Here is a 21,090-nt window from a genome sequence, read left to right as displayed (position 1 = left end):
AGAGAGAGAGAGAGAGAGAGAGAGAGAGAGAGAGAGAGAGAGAGAGAGAGAGCGAGAGCGAGAGAGCGCCGTTCATCTCTGTATCACTCTCGGTTGTCTCCTTGAAGCCATTGTTCAGATTCTCTCAAGTGAATGTAGGTTGACACAAGCTTCAACCTTCTTGAGAGGATCAGGGAGGAGTGGCTGCCTCTTCCTTGGGTGCTGGGTTGGGAAGAGGCTCTGCTTCTTACCTGGGTTGTGCGGGGCCCACCCTTCCCCCTGAACCTGTGGGACCCATCCTATAAGGTCCACCCTTCCTCCTGCACACCCCTCTATGTACTTATTAACTAATCTAGTCTCTAACTCTAGATTTCAGTGTTAATTGTTTTTAAGGTAACAGGCTATTTAACAAAGCTTGAGGCTGTTCCAGGCAAGCACAGGATGCCTCTGGCCGTCTCTGTGTTGTTATTGTGTTCACCACAGCGGCAAGCTCTGCACTGGGACTTAGCATAATTTTTATAGGCACATGCCTTTGATAAGTACAGACGTGCCACTGAATTGGGTCAGAGAGCTTATCGTCCTGACTCTAGTGGATAGTCACACAGACTTTACAGTCGTGGCTTGGATAGTTTGCTTCTAGAAACCTGAAGCAAAGACACTGTACCCCGAGAACCATCAGAAGTAAGTTAGCAACGCCTTTCCTGCTTGCTGCCCTGGGATTCTATGAGAGAAAGGCTGAGCTCATCCTGAGCTATACGAACAGACCTGGTCTGCTCAGAGAGTATTTCAATAAAGAGTCTCATTTCCAAAGAGACTTTGGGCCAAGGTCCTCCAAGAGGAAGATCAGAGAATTCCTTCTAGAGTGGTGTTGCACTTTGCACCGTACAATGAGCCTTGAGCGACTGAGGCTGGTGGAACACTGAGCCCTATGTCGCTCAGCCAGAGACAGCTGTGGTCCAGGGCTGGTTCAGACAGGAAAGGTAGAAGGCAAAGGGCCACATCCTGGGAGTCCAGGTGTTGGGCTTTTTGTCCTTGTAAGTTGGGATGTGTTTGTAGTTAGAGACTTCATTCTCCCACTGATGATGTTGTCCAGGGTGGGCTCTTAGAGGTCTTGGTGTGGACAAGACACAGCAGGAAATTATACAACATGAAGCTAACCAGATGGCTGCAAGATCCGTCTCTTATCAACATCTGGCGTGCTCTAGCATCGATGTGGTGGTCATCGCTCCTATAGTCTGGACAAATGGTTCAAAGCCCATGTTGTATCTCAGCCACCTGAGCATAGCAGTGTGGTCAGTCAGACTTTCTCTGGGTCCTCTGGTTCTAGGTGAATAGTGACCCTGAAGGAGGCTGCCTGTCTCTTAGCCTGGGGCAGGGACTTGAAACAGGGTCAGCCTATTGGGCTCTCAAAGTAATCGGCTCAGGGCTGAGAGAGATGGCTATGAGTTTGATTCCCATCACCCATGTTGGGCACCTCACAGTGACTGTAATTCCTTCTCTAGGGGGTTTCCATGTCCTCTTCTGACCACCAAAGATACACACACACACACACACACACACACACACAGACACACACACACACTGAGAGGGCCAAGACTCCTGAATTGGTCACTGGATTCGATCCATGGTAATGGTTACCCAGGGTAAGCAAGGAGGAGGTAGCTGGAAGGAATGTCTTTGTTCCTTGACCTCCACAAAGTAGTGACAGGAAGTGACCCCTTGCTTGCAGTGTCACCCACCTTTGTCTTGGAAGCCAGGGGATGAAGAGGACAGGAGAACTGGGAGACACAGTTGGACCCAACTGCTTTCTGTTTCCCCAGACTCAGGGCCTGGCTTCCTCTATAGCCTGTGTGAGTTAGCATTGAGCCACCTGCCTTTCTCAGAGTGCGCCCTCATCCGGAAACAGCTTTCTTCTTGACTCCACTGAGAGGGGACCTTTAAATGTAGGTGGAGTGCCATCTTCACTCACTTCCGTCCCCAGCCCTCATGAAGTGACTGTTTCCCAGTGTGGTCCCCATGCGTAGCCAGTGCCATGGTCACTGGCATTGGCTTTCTTACAACACTATTGCATGTGTGGTAGCACTTTTAATCTACAGAAGGCTCTTCCTTGTGTGGCACACACATAATGCCATCCTCGGCTCATCTATGTATCATGCCAGCTCTTTAAGTATTGCTCTCTAATGTGCACTCAAGCGTTTGGTCATCATGGGGCCATTTAAATGGGTGGGGTCACCACACCCTGAGAAACATGCTATTGTTTCCTGAGCTTAGGTGATAGCCTTGCTTTGTTGCCCTGGCACAGGGGTGGGGAGCAACTGTCACAGAGCTATTGTCACTTGTGTCCAAGCTTAAGATTTATCAATTTTCCCCTCCCAGCACCCAGTTCTAAAAGGCATTTTCTCTGATAGAGACTGTGAATAGTAATTGTGATAAATGAGAGGCAGGTGCAACAATTCCACCAAAGCTGGTTTGTCAGAGCCTCATTTTCAGCCCAGAAGGGAATGGCCTCATCATCACCTCCAGCAACCATCAGGCTTGGATTATTCACTTTTGATCCTGAGGCCTTTATTTTCTCTCCTCTTGAAGACATTGTAGAGTGGCAGTGTTCTGAGTCTGTTGCCTGTATGACATCACTGCCTGTATAACATCACTACATAACATCACTGCCTTATGACATCACTGCCTGTATGATATCACCACTATTTTCTCTCATTTGCTTCACATTCTGGCCATTGAACCCCATCTGTGCTCCCCACAGAAAAGTCTCTTCATGGTCATTGTGCTCCAGTGTCCTGTGTGTGTGTGTGTGCGTGTACCTATGTGGTGAACACTTGTGTGCATGTGGAGGTTAACAGACTATCTCTGATGTCATTCCCTTGGCTCTGTCTACCTTATGTTTTAAGCCAGAATCTCAGGGTCTCTAACTGGCATGGGCTTTGGTAATAGGCTGCCTTGCTAGCAAACTGATTGTGAACTAGTCCCTCAGTGGTCAGCTTTCTTATATGGGGCTTTAGGAGTCAAACTCTGTTCCACATGCTTGCAAGGGGAACACTTCACCCACTGAGCCATCTCCCCAGTCGAAGGCACTCTCTGTGTGTGTCTTTAGTTCTTTCCCAACCATGATCCAGATTCTGGACTTCTCTGTGACCAACACACTGGAGCAAGGGAGGGTGTGGATGCCAGAGAACAAGGGCTTGGTTCGTTGTTGCTTTGTTTTTGTTTTTCTAGAAAACTTGACTTGGGTACCCCCCAAAGGGGCAAGAGAGTCATCCTTCTGCAGGCTTATGAAAGAAAACACCCTCACATGCACCTGATGTTGGTGGTCTCCTATAAAGCCTCTAAGAGTCAAGGTCACAAATTACTGTTCCCAACTTAATTTTTAATTTTTGCTTGTTTGTTTTGAGACAGGGTCTCGCTGTGTAGCCCTGGCTATCCTGGAACTCCATATGTAGATTGGTGTGTGTGTGTGTGTCTGGAATTGATAGAGATCTGCCTGTTTTGGCTGCCTTAATGCTAAGATTAAAGGTGTGCATCACCATGCTCAGATAAGTGCTTTAATCTTAAAATGTGTCGTTTTGCTTTTTGGATAAACCTCCCAGTTTTTGGTACTTCTGGCAGCTCCCCCGGGGACATGTCAGCAGATAAGCAGATAAGTGTCTTATAGTCCAGGCCCTGCCAGCTTTCTTGTTTGTTTGAGGAACCTCTGTGAGTGGTTTAACCGGATTTCTGAGAGCACAGTGGGGATGAGGGTGGAGTGGGATGGGGTTAAGCCTGCCGTAGTGTGTGAGGGTGGTGGGCATTTATCAAGTCAGCTTGCTGCAGTCACTGTTGGCAGTGTTGACATGCAGTGGATGAGGAGGAGGGTGAGAAGAACAGTAGAAGACGAAGGCTGTAGGCTCTCTCGGGGCCCCTGACATTAGAAGAGCTCTGATTTTCTCCTGTGTGGCGTAACAGATGGTGCTTGTCCTCCACCTAAACTGTGGTCTACAGTAACAGGAGCCTGGCACAGGAAGTCTAAAGAAATGTGTTAGGCTGGAATGAACATGTGATTCCAAGAGATAAGAAACCAAAGGGCGAGGGCTGGGGGTGATAGCTCAGTTGGTGAAGAGCTTGTCTTACAAGCAGGAGAACTTGAGTCCAGTTCCTTCAGCCCAGGTGGGTAAAGCTGGGTGTGGAACATGCTTCTAATCCCAGTTCTGGGGCTGTGGAGAGAGGTGGCTTCTTGGGGTTCCCTAACCAGTCAGCCCAGCTACTTGGCAAGCTTCATGTTAATTAGAGACACTGTCTCAACAACCAAGGTGTGTGCACATGCATAAACACATCAAAGGGTAAGATTAGATGAGAAAAATATTCCTCGAAGTGAGTATTGAACCCTAGTAGAAGGGAGCATGGCTGAGGTAGGCCTTGGAAGGGCTACAGGGCCTAGATCCAGGATGACTTCACTAAAAGGGTGGAGTCTATCTAGGTGATTCAATAGGTAGTCCAGGCAGGAGCCAGTTCAAGGCTGACTTTGGTAGAGTCAGGCTGATGGGTCTCCATTTTGGTCATAAGGCAATGGGAGTTCAACGTAGATAATACATCTCCTAGGTAAACACTTGGCGGCTGTGACAGATGCATTCTTCCTGGGGAGAGGAGCTTTTTGAGCAGCCAATTTCTTTTGCCTTGTAATTGTATATCCAGCTGTTAATTTTCTTTTCTGTGTGACCACTAACTAGACTTTCCGTACGTGGTACTATGTTGCCATGGGAACCTGAGGTCTGCTCTCAGCAGAGCCTCTTCTCTTGCCTCCGGGAGGCCCCGTCCAGCATGGCTGCCTGCATCATTGTACCGCAAAGGCAGATGGAGAGTGAAATGCCTCCGTAGGCCTCCTGGCATTTCTCCACTGCGCTTGTCTTCTGAACACTTTCTTCTACAGGGCCCAAGGCATAGCACCAGTACAGTGACCTTCTCGTTGCACACGGTCCTTTTATAGCACACATTTCCCAAGAAGCCATGATAAATGAGTGTGAAAATGAGGGCCAACAGTGGGTAATATGTGGGTGAGAGGCAGACATCCCAGGAGGAACAGATAGTGCAGTTGCTCAGGAGAGAAGCTGTGTGTCCATCGGAGGAGCTGTGCCTGCGCCCAACGGCAATGCTGGTCCTTAAGTTTAGGAAGTGCTGATAGACCAGAGGGTGGAGAGTGTTCTGGAAAGGGGAGGATGTTCCCTTGTCCCTTTCAGTTTGCAGGGAAAGGGGGGGTGTCACACATCATCCCCCACATTCACCCCTTTTGCATCGGCTTGCTGTGCTCTGCCCCATTTCATGTGGCCTGGAGAGGCATGTAAGTGCTTTTAGTATCCTCTTAGGAGGAAGGTAGGAAGACAGGCAGGCAGCCAGGAAATCTCAGTGGTTATTAAACTGAGTCTTCAAGGATCTTTTTATTAGCGATTAGGCGATGCTCGACAGCACTAAAGAGTCTATACTCTCTCTTTCTGCCCCATTCGAGTGAAACTCCAAGGAATCTGCTTCATGTGTTTATTTATAGCCCAAGACAATGGCAGGCCTGGAAGAGGGGTTAGAAACCCATGGAGAGAAACCACAGTCTGCCGTCAGGTGACCCTTGCCCCAAGGCTGCCCGTGCCTCTGTCCACAGAGTGGGAAAGTCCTGAAGATGATGTCTTCTAGGCAGTTTGTTCAGGGTTACTTCAAAGGCTTGTCTGTCACTGGGACAGTGGCCCCTCCAGACCATTGTCAGATCGCTTCAAGATGGAGGAATGAAAATCAGGCATGGTAATGCACACCTGTAATCCCACAGTACTCCCGAGACTGAGGCAGGAGGACTGCCTTTGAATTCAAAACCATTCTAGGCTATTCAGTGAGTAGCAGGCAAGTATATTGTAAGTGTAGGTGTGTGTGTGTGTGTGTGTGTGTGTGTGTTGTACATACACACATATACTATATATAAAACTTCAAATATACGTACACACACACACACACACACACACAAACACACACATATGTAATCCCCACCCACACAATAGCCACTCATTTCAAGGGACATTGTCAGGTGACTTTTGTAGATAAGGTGTATCCTGAGTGGAAGGAAAAGCCATAGTGCCTTAGTTGCAGAGTATGGAAGATAGATGATTTGGTGTATGGTAGAGTTGGCTTTATCCTCATCTGTCAACACACTCTCAATGCTACATGTGTGCAGGACACCTGGGTAACATCTAGATTAAGCATCAGCAACAGTGGGTTGAATCCACAGCACTCGCCTCTTCAGATTTAGCCCTGGATCTGCTGCTGGTGCTGAGTAAAGAGAGATCCTTAAGTCAGCAGGATGGAGTTCATGTGCTACAGAAGAGACAGGAGTGCTTGTCTCTGTGATGACGCCATTTACGTAACGGCTTTGTGGGGTGTAACTGACAATTTGAAACTATTCCTATTAAAGTTTGATACCTTCGAATTCACTTAAGAAGCCAACTTAATTCTTCATCCCCGTGACAAAACACGAGGCAGAAGCAGCTGAGGAGGTTTGCTTTCTCTTAGTCTCTGAGGATGTAGTATTGGGGGGAGGGGAGGGAGGAAAGTGAGGGCGATGGAGACAGGGACTCTGTCAGCAGTGGCAGGAGTCTGCTGGCTTTGCAAGGTATGGATAGGAAGCTGACAACACAGGCCTGCCTCAGGTAGTCTGCTTCTGGACAAATAGGCCTCACCTCCTGAAGGCGCCACAGTCGGCCAGAACACCTGCTGGGGACAGGACATTTCAGATCCTATCTGTGATAAGTACCAAGCTTTGTCTGTGACGCTGTACCATTAGCAAGTGTACAGGCGTTCATCTGTTACCAGATCCTCCCTGTTGGAGCAAACTTGCTGAAGGAACCTGGGAGGTGTTCTGCTGAGAGAAGCCAATAGATCCAGTGTCTCTTGCATGGTCCATTTATGGAAATGAGCCATCATAATGAGGTGTATAGAGCAGAGAGAAGAATGGGAGTTACCAGGGCAGGGGTGAGGGAGGAGGGGGCATTACTCATCAATGCAATATGAACACATTTGCAGCCCAGCCCGGATCTCTAAGTGTCCTTGCCATAAGCAGGGAACATAAGCCTCCTGAATGCTTTTAAGAACTCATATGATCTCCACAGACACTCAGAAGAAGGTGTCTATACCCTCTGTCCACACTGGCTGAGGTTCTGCCATGAAGCAGGCTTCTAACGGGCCCGGGGATCCCAAGACTGGCAAATGGTCCCACTGGAGGCCTAGCCTCTGACTCCTGAGCATGCTCTCCTTGTCCTGCACTCTGCTGCTGCCCTGGGCTAGCCTTTGCAGCATTTCCACATTTCCTGCCCCAAGAAGGCAGAGCTCTGGAGGGATGAGCTCTGGGTCTTGGACTCTGAAGGCCAAGCTGAGTGTTTCTCTAAGCTTTAAGCACAGTCCTGTGCTGAGCATAGCACTTCAGTCCTCAGAGCTACCAACTCTGTGGACTGCAAGATTGTGGTTTTTAAAAATATGGGCATCTAATTACATAAACATGGATGTTTACATATAGATAAGATGCAATTTGACTAAGTTTGCTGTTTTGAGAAAAGGTTTTACCCAAACTCATAGCAATTCTCCTGCCTCTCTGCCTACCACCTGCTAAGATTATAGGTATGAACCACCACTACAGGTAGTTTAGTTTTTATTTTATAATTTCCACAATTTTCTGAGAGAGACAGGACGTAGAATTCTTATTAGGAACTTTTCAGAACCGTATAAGACATCTTTACCCGACATCTTTTAGTGAAGGAGCAGAGAATTCACCAGGCCTGAGTATTCCCTCCACTTTGCAAGTAGACCTCTCCTTGCTTTCTGGAAATGATCAACTCTATAGTTGCCCATTAACCAACTGTGGCGTCCTAGTTATTAAAGTTTCATTATGATCTGCACTGAATGGAAAGACATTAAAGCAAATTATATTCTTTTTTTGTTTGTATCCTCCTTTAAAACCCTTTATAAGTAATCTTTCGCTTCATAGTGAGAAATAAACACTAGACCAAGCTCATACTTCCTCCCTGTTTAGCCCTGTTGGGATCTTGGAATTTAGCTGAAATGGCAGCCATATTAGAAGTGGCTTGCCTTTGAAGACATTTTCAGGAATCAGTGCACTCTAGCTTAAAGAGAAAGTTAAGAAAGTTTGAAGGGCTCTTCCTGAGAAAGGTGAAAATGGACTGAATTTAAGATCAACGGGTTTCCTACATGAGCAGTCAAAACGCTGGCCCTGCTGTAGGCATGATGTGAAGAATTCTTTGTGGAGGCCATGGGGGAGGTAGAGTCAAACTACCCTCCCCTTCACGGGAACTGCTCACACTCACCTACCTATCTTCCCACAGACTCCCTGTGCCCTACCTCTGACTGACCTGACATCTTCTGGGTGCTAATCTTGGTCACTGTAGCACGTAATTATTTGGTCTGTCTGATAATCAATGTCATTCCTCTGACTTGACTCAATAGGAGGTAATGGGGTTCACCAGTCCAACTTGACTCAATAGGAGGTAATGGGGTTCACCAGTCCAANACTTGACTCAATAGGAGGTAATGGGGTTCACCAGTCCAACTTGACTCAATAGGAGGTAATGGGGTTCACCAGTCCAAACATGTCTGTAGTGATACGTTGTTCTGAAAAGCCTCTTGACCCCAAAGAGACTGATCTTTGTTGGACCTTGAGGCCAGGTTAATTATATGTCTTGAGATCATTTAAGACTATGTAATTAACCTGCTAGCCTACTGTGTACTCAGCCTGTTTACATTTACCTTGCCTTTGAGAGAACAATTTAGCCAACTTTGCTTGCTTTAGATTTCCCACACAATCAGCTTTTACAACCTAGGCTAATGCATAGCTTTAATCTTAAGTTATGTGCACTTCCATGCCCTGACCCATGCCTGTATATGTATTATAGTGATCATTTGCTGAAAGCAGCCAACAGATTAAAAGCAACCATAAAACAAATTCTACCCTAAATATTGCAAACCACAGGGTATATAGCTTGATAATATCTGTTGCAGTCTTGAGTGCTATTCAGGGTCAGTTAGGCAACTTCTTCCTGTAAAATCCTGTTGAAGATTCTGTAAAGAACCCCTTATTTCATTCTCATAGCATAATTTCTGTGTTGTTCTATAAATACAGAGCAAAGTCCATGGTTAGAGAGAGGCACAGCACACAGACACAACTAACAACACTGTTTCAGACGCATGTAACAGACAGACCACAGATCAGCTGTAACCACAAACTATAGGCAGACATATGCGGAGAAGCGAGGAACTGAAACATGGGCTTGTTCGTGGTCAAATTAACCAGAGAGAATGTTGCTTTGGTTTCCTTCCCTAGTGTGGCTTTGATGTGTTTTGGTGCCCTCTGGGGTTATCCTAAAGTTTTATCGATGCACACCTTCATAAAGGAGCATTATTCGCCCAAAGCAAGATGACCTGGTTTTAGTTAATAAAAGACGATACATAGTGGCATATACTTGTAATCAGCACTGATGAGACTGAGGCAGGAGGATTGTCACAAGTTTGAGGCCTGCTGGGCTTCTCACTGTAGACTAGTGGATATGTCATCTGTAGATCTGACCAAATAAGGAGACCGTTTCCCACAAGGACGACTCCCATTGTGATAATGGCGCCAGGAACACACTAGATTTAACTTGGACCTCTCAGGGGCAAAACAAGCTTCATCAGTATTTCACAGAAACTTGTCTTGATGACTATCTTCAGTACGCAGAGAGCACCCGGCAAGGGCACCCAGTCAGGGGCCGACATCGTGAATGCCATCTACCTATTGCATGCAGCTTCCTCTGTAGGGCATCCACATAGTGTGAATTCTGCAAGATGTAGAATGGAGGCCTGCAGAGATGCAGACAGGGACCACCCAGGTAGCCAGGCAAGATGAGACTCCTGTTGACTTGGTCTCAGTGTCCCCACAAGAAGAAATCTTTGTTTTGCTGTGCTCAGTGGGGTTTCACCAGGAGGTCAGTGGCTGTGCAGCTCACCAGAGTGTCTCACGTGACTGCTTTTCTGAGGCAGGCACACCTCTGTTCTTAGTAACCACAGAACCAGGCTGGTAGGATACATTAAAGAGAGATCCTTTATTCCCTCTTCTTGCCAAATCTACTGTCTTCCAGAGTGAAGAGTGAAGGCTCATCCCTCTGCTGGTTTGGAACAAAGCAATTTTGTGACCTTGGAGACCTACAGTATCTTAATTTCAGGGATATAAAGAATTTTCAGAGACTGTTTTTGGTCAGCTGTTATTTTTGAAAGCAAAGTAAGAGATTATGGTTTAAATTAGCTACATGTGAGGAAGGGGTGGCTGTTGCAGCATCCAGAGCTCACAGACAGGACCCAATGCCACATCTCACTGGTGAGAGGCACGGCAGGCTTTTATTCTGTACTGGATTTTCTGACTTGTGCAGCTCATTTTTCTTTAGTGCATACAGCCTTAGCATGTGAACAAGTCTGCAAATACTGTGATGTTTCCTTTAACCACAGTCGTTCTCAGTGAAGATGATCATGATGTGCAGGGTAAGAGGCCACAGTAATTCCAGCCCAAATCCAAAATCCCTGAGTAGTGCACACCGATAATCAAGAAGCCTCTAGGGGGCAGCAGAACTCCAAGTAAGACCTGTGCCACTGCAGGCTCTCAGGCTCACTGCTCGCTCCTCGGAGGTGTCCCTTCAGCAGCACCCAGCCCTTTTCCCTCACACTGAAGTGGGGCACATTGGTTGAGCCTCTCATACCCCACTTTCTTCTTTCCTCATCACCTTCCCTCCCATACTGTCAAGTCTTCCTGTGGACCTGGCATCTTGGCATGTGGCCTCACAGCAAGACCAGCCACTGGTTCACAGCCAGGCATGCCATATTTCTGCAAGAGAATCTCAGGTCTTTGTTTCTTATAATGCCCTGATTCCTTGAAGGCTTAAGTAAATGCTGGAAGTAGAAGGAGCATATGCGTATGTGCACATATGTACACAGGATTGTATGTGCACATGTGTAAACATACTTATGTATGAATGCATGTGTGTGCATGTGTGTGTATGTGCACATGTATAAACAGACTTACATATGCATGCATGTGTGTGTATGTGCACATGTGTACACAGGATTGTATGTGCACATGCGTAAACAGACTTATGTATGAATGCATGTGTGCATGTGCTTGTGTGTGTACATGAGTGTATGTGCACATGCATGTACAGGATTGTGTGTAGATAAGCCAGAGGATGGCGTTGGACGTTTCTCAGGCGCCAGCCATGTTTTTGTTTGTGTTTTTGAAGAAAGGTCTCCCCCTTTCCAGGAGCTTACTCATTAGTTCAGAGGTGCTTTTCAGCAATCCACCTGTCTCAGCTTTTATTTTAGTTTCTCAGTCTAGAAATTGGAGATAGGTCCTTGAATTTAGGTCCTTATGCTCACAACAGAGCCATCTTCAGCCACTTCAGGAACATGCCTTAATATATAGCCACCTAATGTATAACCACCTAATGTATAGCCACCTAATGTATAGCCACCTAATGTATAGCCACCAATGTATAGGCACTGAATGTATAGGCAGTGAATGTATAGGCACCAAATGTATAGACACCGAATGTATAGGCACCTAATGTATAGGCACATCATTCTTAATTTGGTGCCTGGGATGGATTTATTTTCCACATGTTTCTGAAGTGGCTCCATTGTAAAATGGCTCTGGCATTCTTTCTGTCTAGGGAGAAAGGCAAAAGGACTGAGCCTTGGGTGCAAGGAAACGCATTAGCTTTGTGACGCTAGTTAGGCTCTATCTTGGCCTTTCTCCTCCTCAATGCCTCTCTTGACCAAACTAACTTCTCAGCCTCTGTTCCCTCACTCCTAAAATGGGGTTAGCTAAGGTGATGGTATGCTTCATTTGAGAGTGAGAGGAATTGCCGAGTAAGAGAGATTATAAAACCACGAAAGTGCTAGGCATACCTTCTGTGCAGAGAGTACTGGGATGTGGAGGATGGAGCAAGGGCTCTGAAGGAAACCCGTCGTGAACACACCAGGGGTGGGGAAGACCTATGGAGCGCGTGCTCACTGAGTGGAAAATTACTGGAGAAACTGGGATTTAGGGAGACTCTGGTAGATAGACCTAGTGGGATTCCTTGTGTACCTGTCCATGTGCAGACACACGTGTGCAGGTACATGTATATGTGTGTACACATGTGGAAGCCAGAGGATGACTTCAGTGTCATTTCTCAGGTGCTGTCAACATGCTTTGGAGACAGGTGTCTCACTGGCCTGAGCTTATCAGGTAGATGAGAGCAATAAGCCACAGCCCCTTCTCCGTCTCCCTGACCCCGGAATTACACTTTTCCTTGAAATTAAACTTTTGGGGGAAAGAGAATGTCCTGGGAACCAAACTCAGGTCCTTGTGCTTGCATTGCAAGTACTTTGCCCACTGAGCCACACCACCCCAGTCTCCAACTTAATGGAGTTCTTGCCTGACTAAGGTGTCTGGCGGAGGGGAAAGGAATTAGGATATCAAGGGTAACCGATGGGGCAGGGAGGGATTCGCTCTAAACTGACCTGACAACTGGGTTGTGCAGGCCGGTCAAGCAAGAGCTCCTCTCCTCGGGTAGAGGAGCCTGGTAGAGGGAAAGTCTTTGTGGAGAAGAGTTTGCATGCGGCTTAGTGGTAAAGTGAAACCTAGAATTTGACCTCAAGTACAGCCACAGGTAGTCCTTGTCAGTCAGCAGTCAGTTAGCCAGTCCTAGTTAGCCAGGACAAAAAGTCCAGTCGTGGTGTACAGGAAGTGGCTGAGTGAAGTGGGGCCGTGACTGCTCCATGGTATGGTTGAGAAGACAGGAGAGAATGGCCAGACTGATCATGGCCAGCAGAACAGACCTGGCCATGACAGGAGAGGGGACGGGAATAGGAAGGGGAAGAGAAGAGAGAGGAGATGGGGCAAGAGGATCAAGAGAGCACATGACAACCAAGAAGGCATGTGGTGAAAAGGGCTGAGTTGCAGAGGAATCAGAAGCAAGGGGCTGGGGGAAAGCCCCCAGGAGGAAGAGGTGGAGGGTAGGGGGTGGGGAGAGAAGCTGGGAGGAGCCACAGGTACTGAGTGAGGCTCGTTTGGGGGACCTGGCAGTCACTACTGAAGACAGTAGCATATGTATCTTTAGATATGCTCAGAGAAATGATGCAGAATGTTTTTACCATAAAGAAAAACAGAAGTTGGGGGGGGGGGAAGACCAGGATATGGTGGAACACTTTCCCAGCTTGCACAAGGTCTTGAGTTCTAGCCTCAGGATTTTGGAAACAAGAGTTTGAGGGGCCAATGTCATTGCACAATGTACATATCTAGTGAATCTCCACTCAGTAATATGCTTAATTTTTTTAAAGATTTATTTATTTATTATGTATGTAAGTACACTGTAGCTGTCTTCAGACACTCCAGAAGAGGGAGTCAGCTCTTGTTAAGGATGGTTGTGAGTCATGTGGTTGCTGGGATTTGAACTCTGCACCTTTGGAAGAGCAGCCGGGTGTTCTTACTCACTGAGCCATCTCACCGGCCCAATATGCTTAATTTTTATCCATTGTTTAAATTATCTCAAATAAAAATACTTACATAGTTTTGTCATTTATTTTCTGATCTGATTAATTTTATTTATTTTTGGCTTCTTCTGAGAAGTAGTTCTATAAAAAAAATGTATTTTTAAATAAAGCTTTTTTTTTTTCCACAGTAAGCAAGTATCACATGTACAGTACAAACAACCATTAGGGATTCTGGGATGGCAGGTGTGAACCACACGGCACTTCAAAGAATCAAGTAAAAGGGTGCTTGTACAGTGTCTCAGAAGACATCACGTCTTCAGATAAAGGTCTCTTGTCCCTTCCTGGATAGAAGAAGGACAAAGAGAAACTGACCAGAAAGAACCAAGGCCTTTGGGCTTTTAAAACCCCACAAGGAGGGCATGCTTGGGGACTTCTGGGCTCTCACAGCCCTGGGCATTACTCACTCAGGGATGGAGAAATATCTGAGGACTCTGTGCTTTGGGGCAGAGGGTGAGGGGGTGTGGTCCTGCACTCCTGTGAGTCCAGAGCTCCTCTCCATCTGGGCCACTTGCCTGGGCGTCGGGAATCAGCCCTGTTACCCCACTTATGCACCCCACTCCTACCATGGAAGGACCTGCTTTTAGCAACTGAGTTTAAACAATGGGTTTACTCTAAGCTTAGTAGTCTGCACTGTGAAAGGCATGCTGGCCATGATGGTCAGCCTCTTTACAATGCAAGCAGCCTGGTTGGCACCCTGTGATGGGCTCCAGAACTGGGTGCATCTGTGCAGGAGCACTCTTGTCATGATGAGGGCTCCTTGGTGTATGTTCATACACTCCACTCCCTGTGGAGGTTTGTGGGTTTGTCAACAATGAGTGAGGTGGAGAGTTAGTTCGCAGAATGGCTACAGCTTCCTGGAAGTGGGATTTTTTGTTCTGTTAATGATAATGTTGGTATTAGAGTCAAGCGGGAGAGCAGGGAGAGGCAGGTGCATCCCTTCCCCCCTTCAGCATAGTTTCTCACAGCCTCTTCTTTCTGCAGGTATGTGTATATCCCACTGGGCGGGTCCCAGCGTGGCCTGTTGGGGACATTGCTTTCTACTGCGACAACGTTTGCATTTGTGAGCTACTGGCATGGCAGCTATGAGGACCTCTGGTGCTGGGCAGCACTCAACTGGCTGGGAGTCACTGTGGAGAGTGGGGTCCGGAGGCTGCTAGAGACACCCTGCATCCGGGAGACTTTGGTAAGTGTGATCCATCATTGCCTGTGTGGTAGGGGGCAGCTGAACAAGGAGGGACAGGTTTGGGAGGGATAGGGGTCACCAGATTCACTCGAATATAAACTGTTCTTGCCAGACAATTTCAGAGTGTGTACATCTTTAGGAAGTATGACTGGGGGCGGGGTGGAGAAGACTTCAAAACCAATCACTGTTTACATGAATGGTTGGTCGGATTGATGAATGAATATTGTAACTATAAAGGCCTAGGCATTTATTATAGAAAAATTACAAAATCCAGATGAGTAAATTAACAAAATTCGCATCAAAGCTCATTCTTCTAAGTATGTTCTGTTTGTATGTGCACACTCAGCCATTTTCAGTAAAAGCTATGGTGGTGTTTCAGCCCTGCTAAGCAGGCAGATTGGTGTCAAAAGGCCTAGTAAACTCATGATTTGTTTAAATAATCTGTTATTAATCATTTCATTATATTGTATTGACGTAGATATCATAATCAGGATGAGTTTTCCTGAATAGAGCTGTCAGGTTACAGGTTTTCACGTGTTCACAGCTGATTCTGCATGGTGCATATCAGCTCTTACTGCCCTGTAGAGGAGGCATCAAGACCCCATCCCCCCAGATGCTCCCATGCTCCCAGATGCCCCCATGTTCCCAGAAGCCCTTGCCCGTCCTGAGTGATGCTGCACTTGACTGTCCCAAGTGGTCCTGGTATTTTAGCTTTTGATAGAAGCTGTCTGTTGTACAAGCATAGAAGACAGCTAAGGCACAAAACGGCATTCTGAACCTATAGATAGGACTGGGATATTAATTGAACACTTCCCTTCACAGATGTCTTAAGCACTACACACATATTTTTTTGCCTTGTAAGTGTGGCAGTTGACATGCGAGGATCTTGTAGGAAATCAGTGTTTTTGAATATGAACAGTGTTCTGCCAACCCGAAGAATGACCCAGCAGGAAATGTGCCAGTGTCTGGTCTCGTGGCAGGCTGTAAAACACAAAAGAGGTTTCACTGGAAAAAAAAAAAAAGATTAATGTGGATATATTCTACCCAGCACACGAGACTAAAGCAAACACATTTAAAAAATCATCAAGATGGAACAAATGCACTGAAGCATGTTTCCGTACAGAGAGCCACCATGCAGAAGGGCAGTTTCCGTACAGAGAGCCACCATGGAGAAGGGCAGTTTCAGTCCAGAGAGCCACCATGCAGAAGGGCAGTTTCAGTCCAGAGAGCCACCATGCAGAAGACAGCTATCTCAGTAAAAACAGATGAGCACACAGGAGAGCAGCACGTTGGAAGAAATTAAGTATGCTTGTGCATATGTAAAGAGAAGCATTTCGGGGTTGGAGAGAGAGCTCGGCGATTAAGAGCACTTGTTGCTCTTCCAGAAGACCTTGGTTTGGTTCCCAGCATCCACATGGATGCTTGCAACTCTCTGCAACTCCAGTTCCAGGGGATCTGACGCCACCTCCTGGTTTCTGAGGGTACTTCATGCATATGCACAGACATACACACATAGACTCATAATTAAATGAAAATAAATCTTTTAAAAAAAAAGGATAGAAATCATATTCAGAAGGAAAGAAGTGTCTATAAAGTCTATGGAGAATAGTGAAAGTGATGGTGACATCATGCTGAACGCCATGGAAGAAGAGGCATCTTAAGGGTGTCTTCTCTCAAGACTGAAGGCTCTTCCCCAAAGCCTGAAACCCAGGGATTACCCCTGGAATCCAGAGGTTTTTTTTTTCCCTGCTCAGTCTCAGGCACAGTTCCAATGCTCCTTCAAGAAACCTTAATGCTTTAATATTAACCTTGAGGAGAATATGAAGCAGTGTACCGTGGACTCTGAGTCACGGATTGATAGAGCTGAACTATTAAGTGAGTAACCCAACTGTTCTCTGTGACCTAGCGCAGACTAAATCGGGTTGGGAACAAACCAAACAGGAAAGTTGGCTCCCCAGAAGTTCTCGAATGCAGGATCTGCCACACTGTAGGGTAATGACCCAAGGCCCTTGCACGCTTAGCACATTTGAGAAGTAGCTTAATTGTGGTTTCTGGACATCACCTTGAATAGTACAGTCCCAAAACATACCCACTTTTCACAAAACATCTTTAAAAGTAGCACATTTGACTGTGATGTTTTAATCTTTTAGTCTTATTTTCTATGTATGTGTTTTCCCTGTATATATGTCTGTGTACCACACTGCATGCAGTGCTAGGAAATGGCATCAGATCCTCTGGGACTGGTGGTTGTGAGCTTCCGTAGGAATGACACAGTCCTCAAGACAGCAAGTGCTCTTAACCATTGAACCATCTCTCCAACCCGACCCCGGTAACCTGAAAGCATCTTCGTTACTGGTGCCCTGACTCATGGATCCAGCTGGCCACTGAACCTCTTTTTGACTCCCTTGCAGGTGTCTTGACTCTGAACCCATTCTCCCTCATCTTCAGGTGTGTGCTCTATGTTAACGGGATTGTCATTTCTCAGGTTACCCAAAGCCTAAACCGTTAGCTTTTCCTTCTCCTGCATGAACTGTTTCTCCTGCCTTCTGACTTGATCTTGAGGTTTTCTCAGTCACTGTGTAGCCACCGGAACCCTCCTGATCCACACTGTTTTCGGTTTGTGCCTGGTAACCAAACAGCAGCTAATTAGTAGCTCTTCTTCCATTCTTGCTCTCCTCAGTCCATCACTCTCCTCGTGCCTAGTGATGTTCCTTAGTAAAAATCCAACCATGCCACACTCTTTAAAACCCAGTTGTTAGGGCTGGTGAGATGGCTCAGTAGCAAAGAGCACCTGTGACTCTTCAGGAGGACCTGGGTTCAGTTCCCAGCACCCACATAGCAGCTCACAATGGTCTGTCTGAAACTTGAGTTCCACGGTCTCCAAGACTCTCTTTAATTCTTCATGGGCATTTGATACATTTGATGTACATAACTAAAGGAAGGCAAAATGCCCAGTCATGAAAATAATAAAAAGACTTTAAAAAATGAAACTCAATGTGGCTTCCATCTTCACAGAACTAAGTCTTCAATGTTTAGGACAAACTCTGAGGCCTTGATTATTACTGTCTTGAATCCTGTCCTGCTGGCCCCTGTCCCTGCAAGCCTGTCTCCCCAAGCTAAAGCTCCCCCACAAGGCTTCTAATCTCCTGGGGTACCCTCTCTGCCTACCACATCTCAATCCTTCAGACTCTGTCTTGCTAGACAATTTGGTTGTGAACCCTATGCTGTTTTTCCTGGTTCAGGCAGGTCCCTCTGGATACTCCATTTGAGACTACACATGTTCTCTCCTAGTGCAGCTGTGATAGCTTAATGAAATACGTTTAGATGTTTAATCTTTATCTCCCTCACTGACCTTTGAGTCTATAGAGGCCACATAATCAACACACAATGACAGTTATCACCGTGCTTGGCACTGTGCTCCATTGAGTGAATGAGTGATGTTTTCTGACTTCACTGAGGAGAGCAGAAGAGAGAGGAGGGGCTTGCCAGTGGTATGGACAACACAGGTTCCCTGCTGGAAGAACCCAGGAAGGTAGAGGACTACTGAGCATTGTGCTGAGACATTGTTTTATAGCGGTACAGATACCAACGGATCTAGTGATTGAAAACTGCTGCCCTAATACTCAATACAAAATATGTTCATATATAAAAGGAAGAGACCACCTGCTAACACCCTGCTACTTTACAAGGAGGAGGCTAGCACCTCTGGTTCTGGTAAGTACAGATCTGTAGGAAACTGGCAACAGGCATTTTCACCAAGTTCTTTTACTGGTTGGAAGTAGAGTTGCTGCTGAGGCAACCTACTCTTTCCTGATACCGTACTCCTCAGGGAGCCAGAATTTGTGTTCAGCCTTGAAATCTCTTAGTTAGTGGTGGCAGTTCAAAGCATCAGTGGCATGACCCTGCTTTCTGCCAGCTGGGATCTGATCTCTCCGTGGAGAGAGACCCTTCCCGGCTGCTCATCAGTTATTCCTATGCAAAGGTGAACCCATATCTCAAGAAGTTAACCCTTGTCAACTCACTCCTGATTTCCATTTTATTGCATGATTTAAATATAGTCTTCTTCCTCAGCCCCCAGCTCCTCTTCTCCTCAAGAGTGTCTGAATACAATGACTAAATCCCTTATGGGGCAGTGAAATCTCTACTTATAGACTTAACTTAGGAAATGTGCCTCAGAGGTTAACCACTACCATCAGTCTAATGGTTCTGGAAGGTTCTGGCACATCGGAAAGAAAGCAGACCATGGCTCCTTGCACTTGGTAGACCAGCAGGTTGAGGAGAGCAGACAGTGGGCTATGAAGAACCAATGCCATCAGCACTGTGATTGGTTGAATATGAGCAGACAGCTGGCTATCAAGGCCCAAAGGTCATTTACCCTAAAGTGACCTGATTCTTTGGGATCCTGACTCACCAAATGACAAGACACTCAGCTGGTACCAGATGTCACCTCACTCAGCTAGAAAGTTTCTTAGTGGTCAGAATCCATTGCCTCAAGGGCCTCTCTGAGAGAATATAAAACCTGTGCCTGTGAGGAACAGTGCCATTTGCAGTAGTGGCTGGTCTGCTGTTCTCCCACTCGGGTCCACTGTAGCTGAGAGAGACTAGGTGCTCACTAGACTGAGGGGATCAGAGCTCTTCCAAGACTGAGCCTACTTAGGCATGACAAACCTGGCCCTCCACTCTTCAATTTAGTGTCTTTTCTTTTCTTTCTTTTTATTTGATATTTTCTTTGTTTACATTTCAAATGTTATCCCCTGTCCTAATTTCCCTCCTGAAAACCCACTATCCCCTTCCCCCTGCTCACCAACCCACCCACTCCCATCTCCTGGCCCTGGCATTTCCCCTATACTTGGGTACAGAACCTTCACAGGACAAAGGATCTCTCCTTCCACTGATGACCATCTAGGCCATCCTCTGCTACATATGCATAAATTTAGTGTCTTATGTTGGGGACTTTGTCAAGCAGTGGAGAACTCTCAGCTGCATGTAACGTGATCCCTCTGTCCCTGCTCTTTGTTCTGTGTCTTCATGTTTCCAGTGGATGATGCCCTGGTCTCTGTGCAGCTGGGGAGCCTATCTAGTTAACTTCTTCAATAAATGGACAATTAACTTGTTTTCACAATATAGGAAGACATTGTCTGATACAACCTTGCCAAGTATGTCTCAGAAGAAAGGTCGAGCCTAGAAATAAAGATTTGGGAGCCTATGGGTGGTATTTTGGAGGCATGATCATGTTTGAGACTGAGAGAGAGAGGTGGAGAGGAGGGGAAGGGAGGTGTGAAGAGATAGACAAAGTCCACACTGAGTTTGGGACGCACCGATACTTGATAGTTGGTGTCTTAGTTGGGGTTTCTGTTCCTGCACAAACATCACGACCAGGAAGCAAGTTGGGGAAGAAAGGGTTTATTCAGCTTACACTTCCACATTGCTGTTCATCATGGAAGGAAATCAGGGAAGGAATGAAACATGGCAGGATCCTGGAGGCAGAAACTGTAGCAGATTACAGAGTGGTGTTGCTTACTGGCTTGCTTCCCCTGGCTTGCTCAGCTTGCTTTCTTATAGAACCCAAGACTACCAGCCCAGGGATAGTAACACCCACAATGGATCCCCCTACCCTTTGAGAAAAATGCCTTATAGCTAGATCTCATGGAGGCATTTCCTCAAGGGAGGCTCCTTTCTCTGTGATAACTCCAGCTTATGTCAAGTCGACACACAAAACCAGCCAATACATTGGGTGAAGGAGGGAACCAGAAAGTGGGATAGAAATGTAGGGGTAATTTTGCAGAACCCAAGAAGAGGGTATTTCATGGAAGGGAGAGCTCACTGGGGTGATGCCATTCAAGGATCAGGTAAATGAGACTAAAGAGCCTTGGTTAGAGGGCTATCAGAAGCAAAGAGCGGTGAGTGACATCTCTCTCCCTGCAGTCTTTGGTGTAGTTGAGAGGAATACTGTATGCAAGCCAGTTGATGACCGGAAGAAGGTGTGTATGCACTATACCCAGAAAGAAGCTTCTAGAACATTGATGTTCGTGAGGGAAGGAGTTGATGTGAGCTGAGCTCTTGGTTGCCAAGGAGCCAGACTTGGGCAGAACCCTGATGAGTGAGAAGCAGCACTGGATTAACAGGAGGGAGCTTTCACACACAGCTTAAATTGGGAACTGGGTGCTGTTGGAGTTCAGAGGCTGACATGACATGAAAGGCGACTGGAAAGACCAAAAGATCCCCATGTAAAGGACTTGAGTGTCACACTTAGAAATCTAGAAATGCAAAGTCCTTAACCAAACAAACATGCTAAATTAACATATTAATACCATATGTCAGACCAACATGCTGGAATAGCT

General features: G+C 46.5%; 1 protein-coding gene across 2 annotated transcripts in view; it reads left to right on the top strand.

The window, feature by feature from the left end:
- Positions 1 to 21,090, top strand: part of Hhat (hedgehog acyltransferase) — a 256,294-nt gene that overhangs the window by 158,828 nt on the left and 76,376 nt on the right. For both annotated transcript variants that reach the window (XM_021198909.1, XM_029538880.1), the window contains one exon: positions 14,548 to 14,749. In XM_021198909.1, the coding sequence (XP_021054568.1) occupies positions 14,548 to 14,749 (202 nt within the window). The remainder of the gene's footprint in view (positions 1 to 14,547; positions 14,750 to 21,090) is intronic.

Source organism: Mus pahari, chromosome 5 (genome assembly GCF_900095145.1).
Source record: "Mus pahari chromosome 5, PAHARI_EIJ_v1.1, whole genome shotgun sequence".
Taxonomy (NCBI): domain Eukaryota; kingdom Metazoa; phylum Chordata; class Mammalia; order Rodentia; family Muridae; genus Mus; species Mus pahari.
Note: the sequence above shows the minus strand (reverse complement) of the source record. Positions and strands in the feature narration are given on the sequence as shown.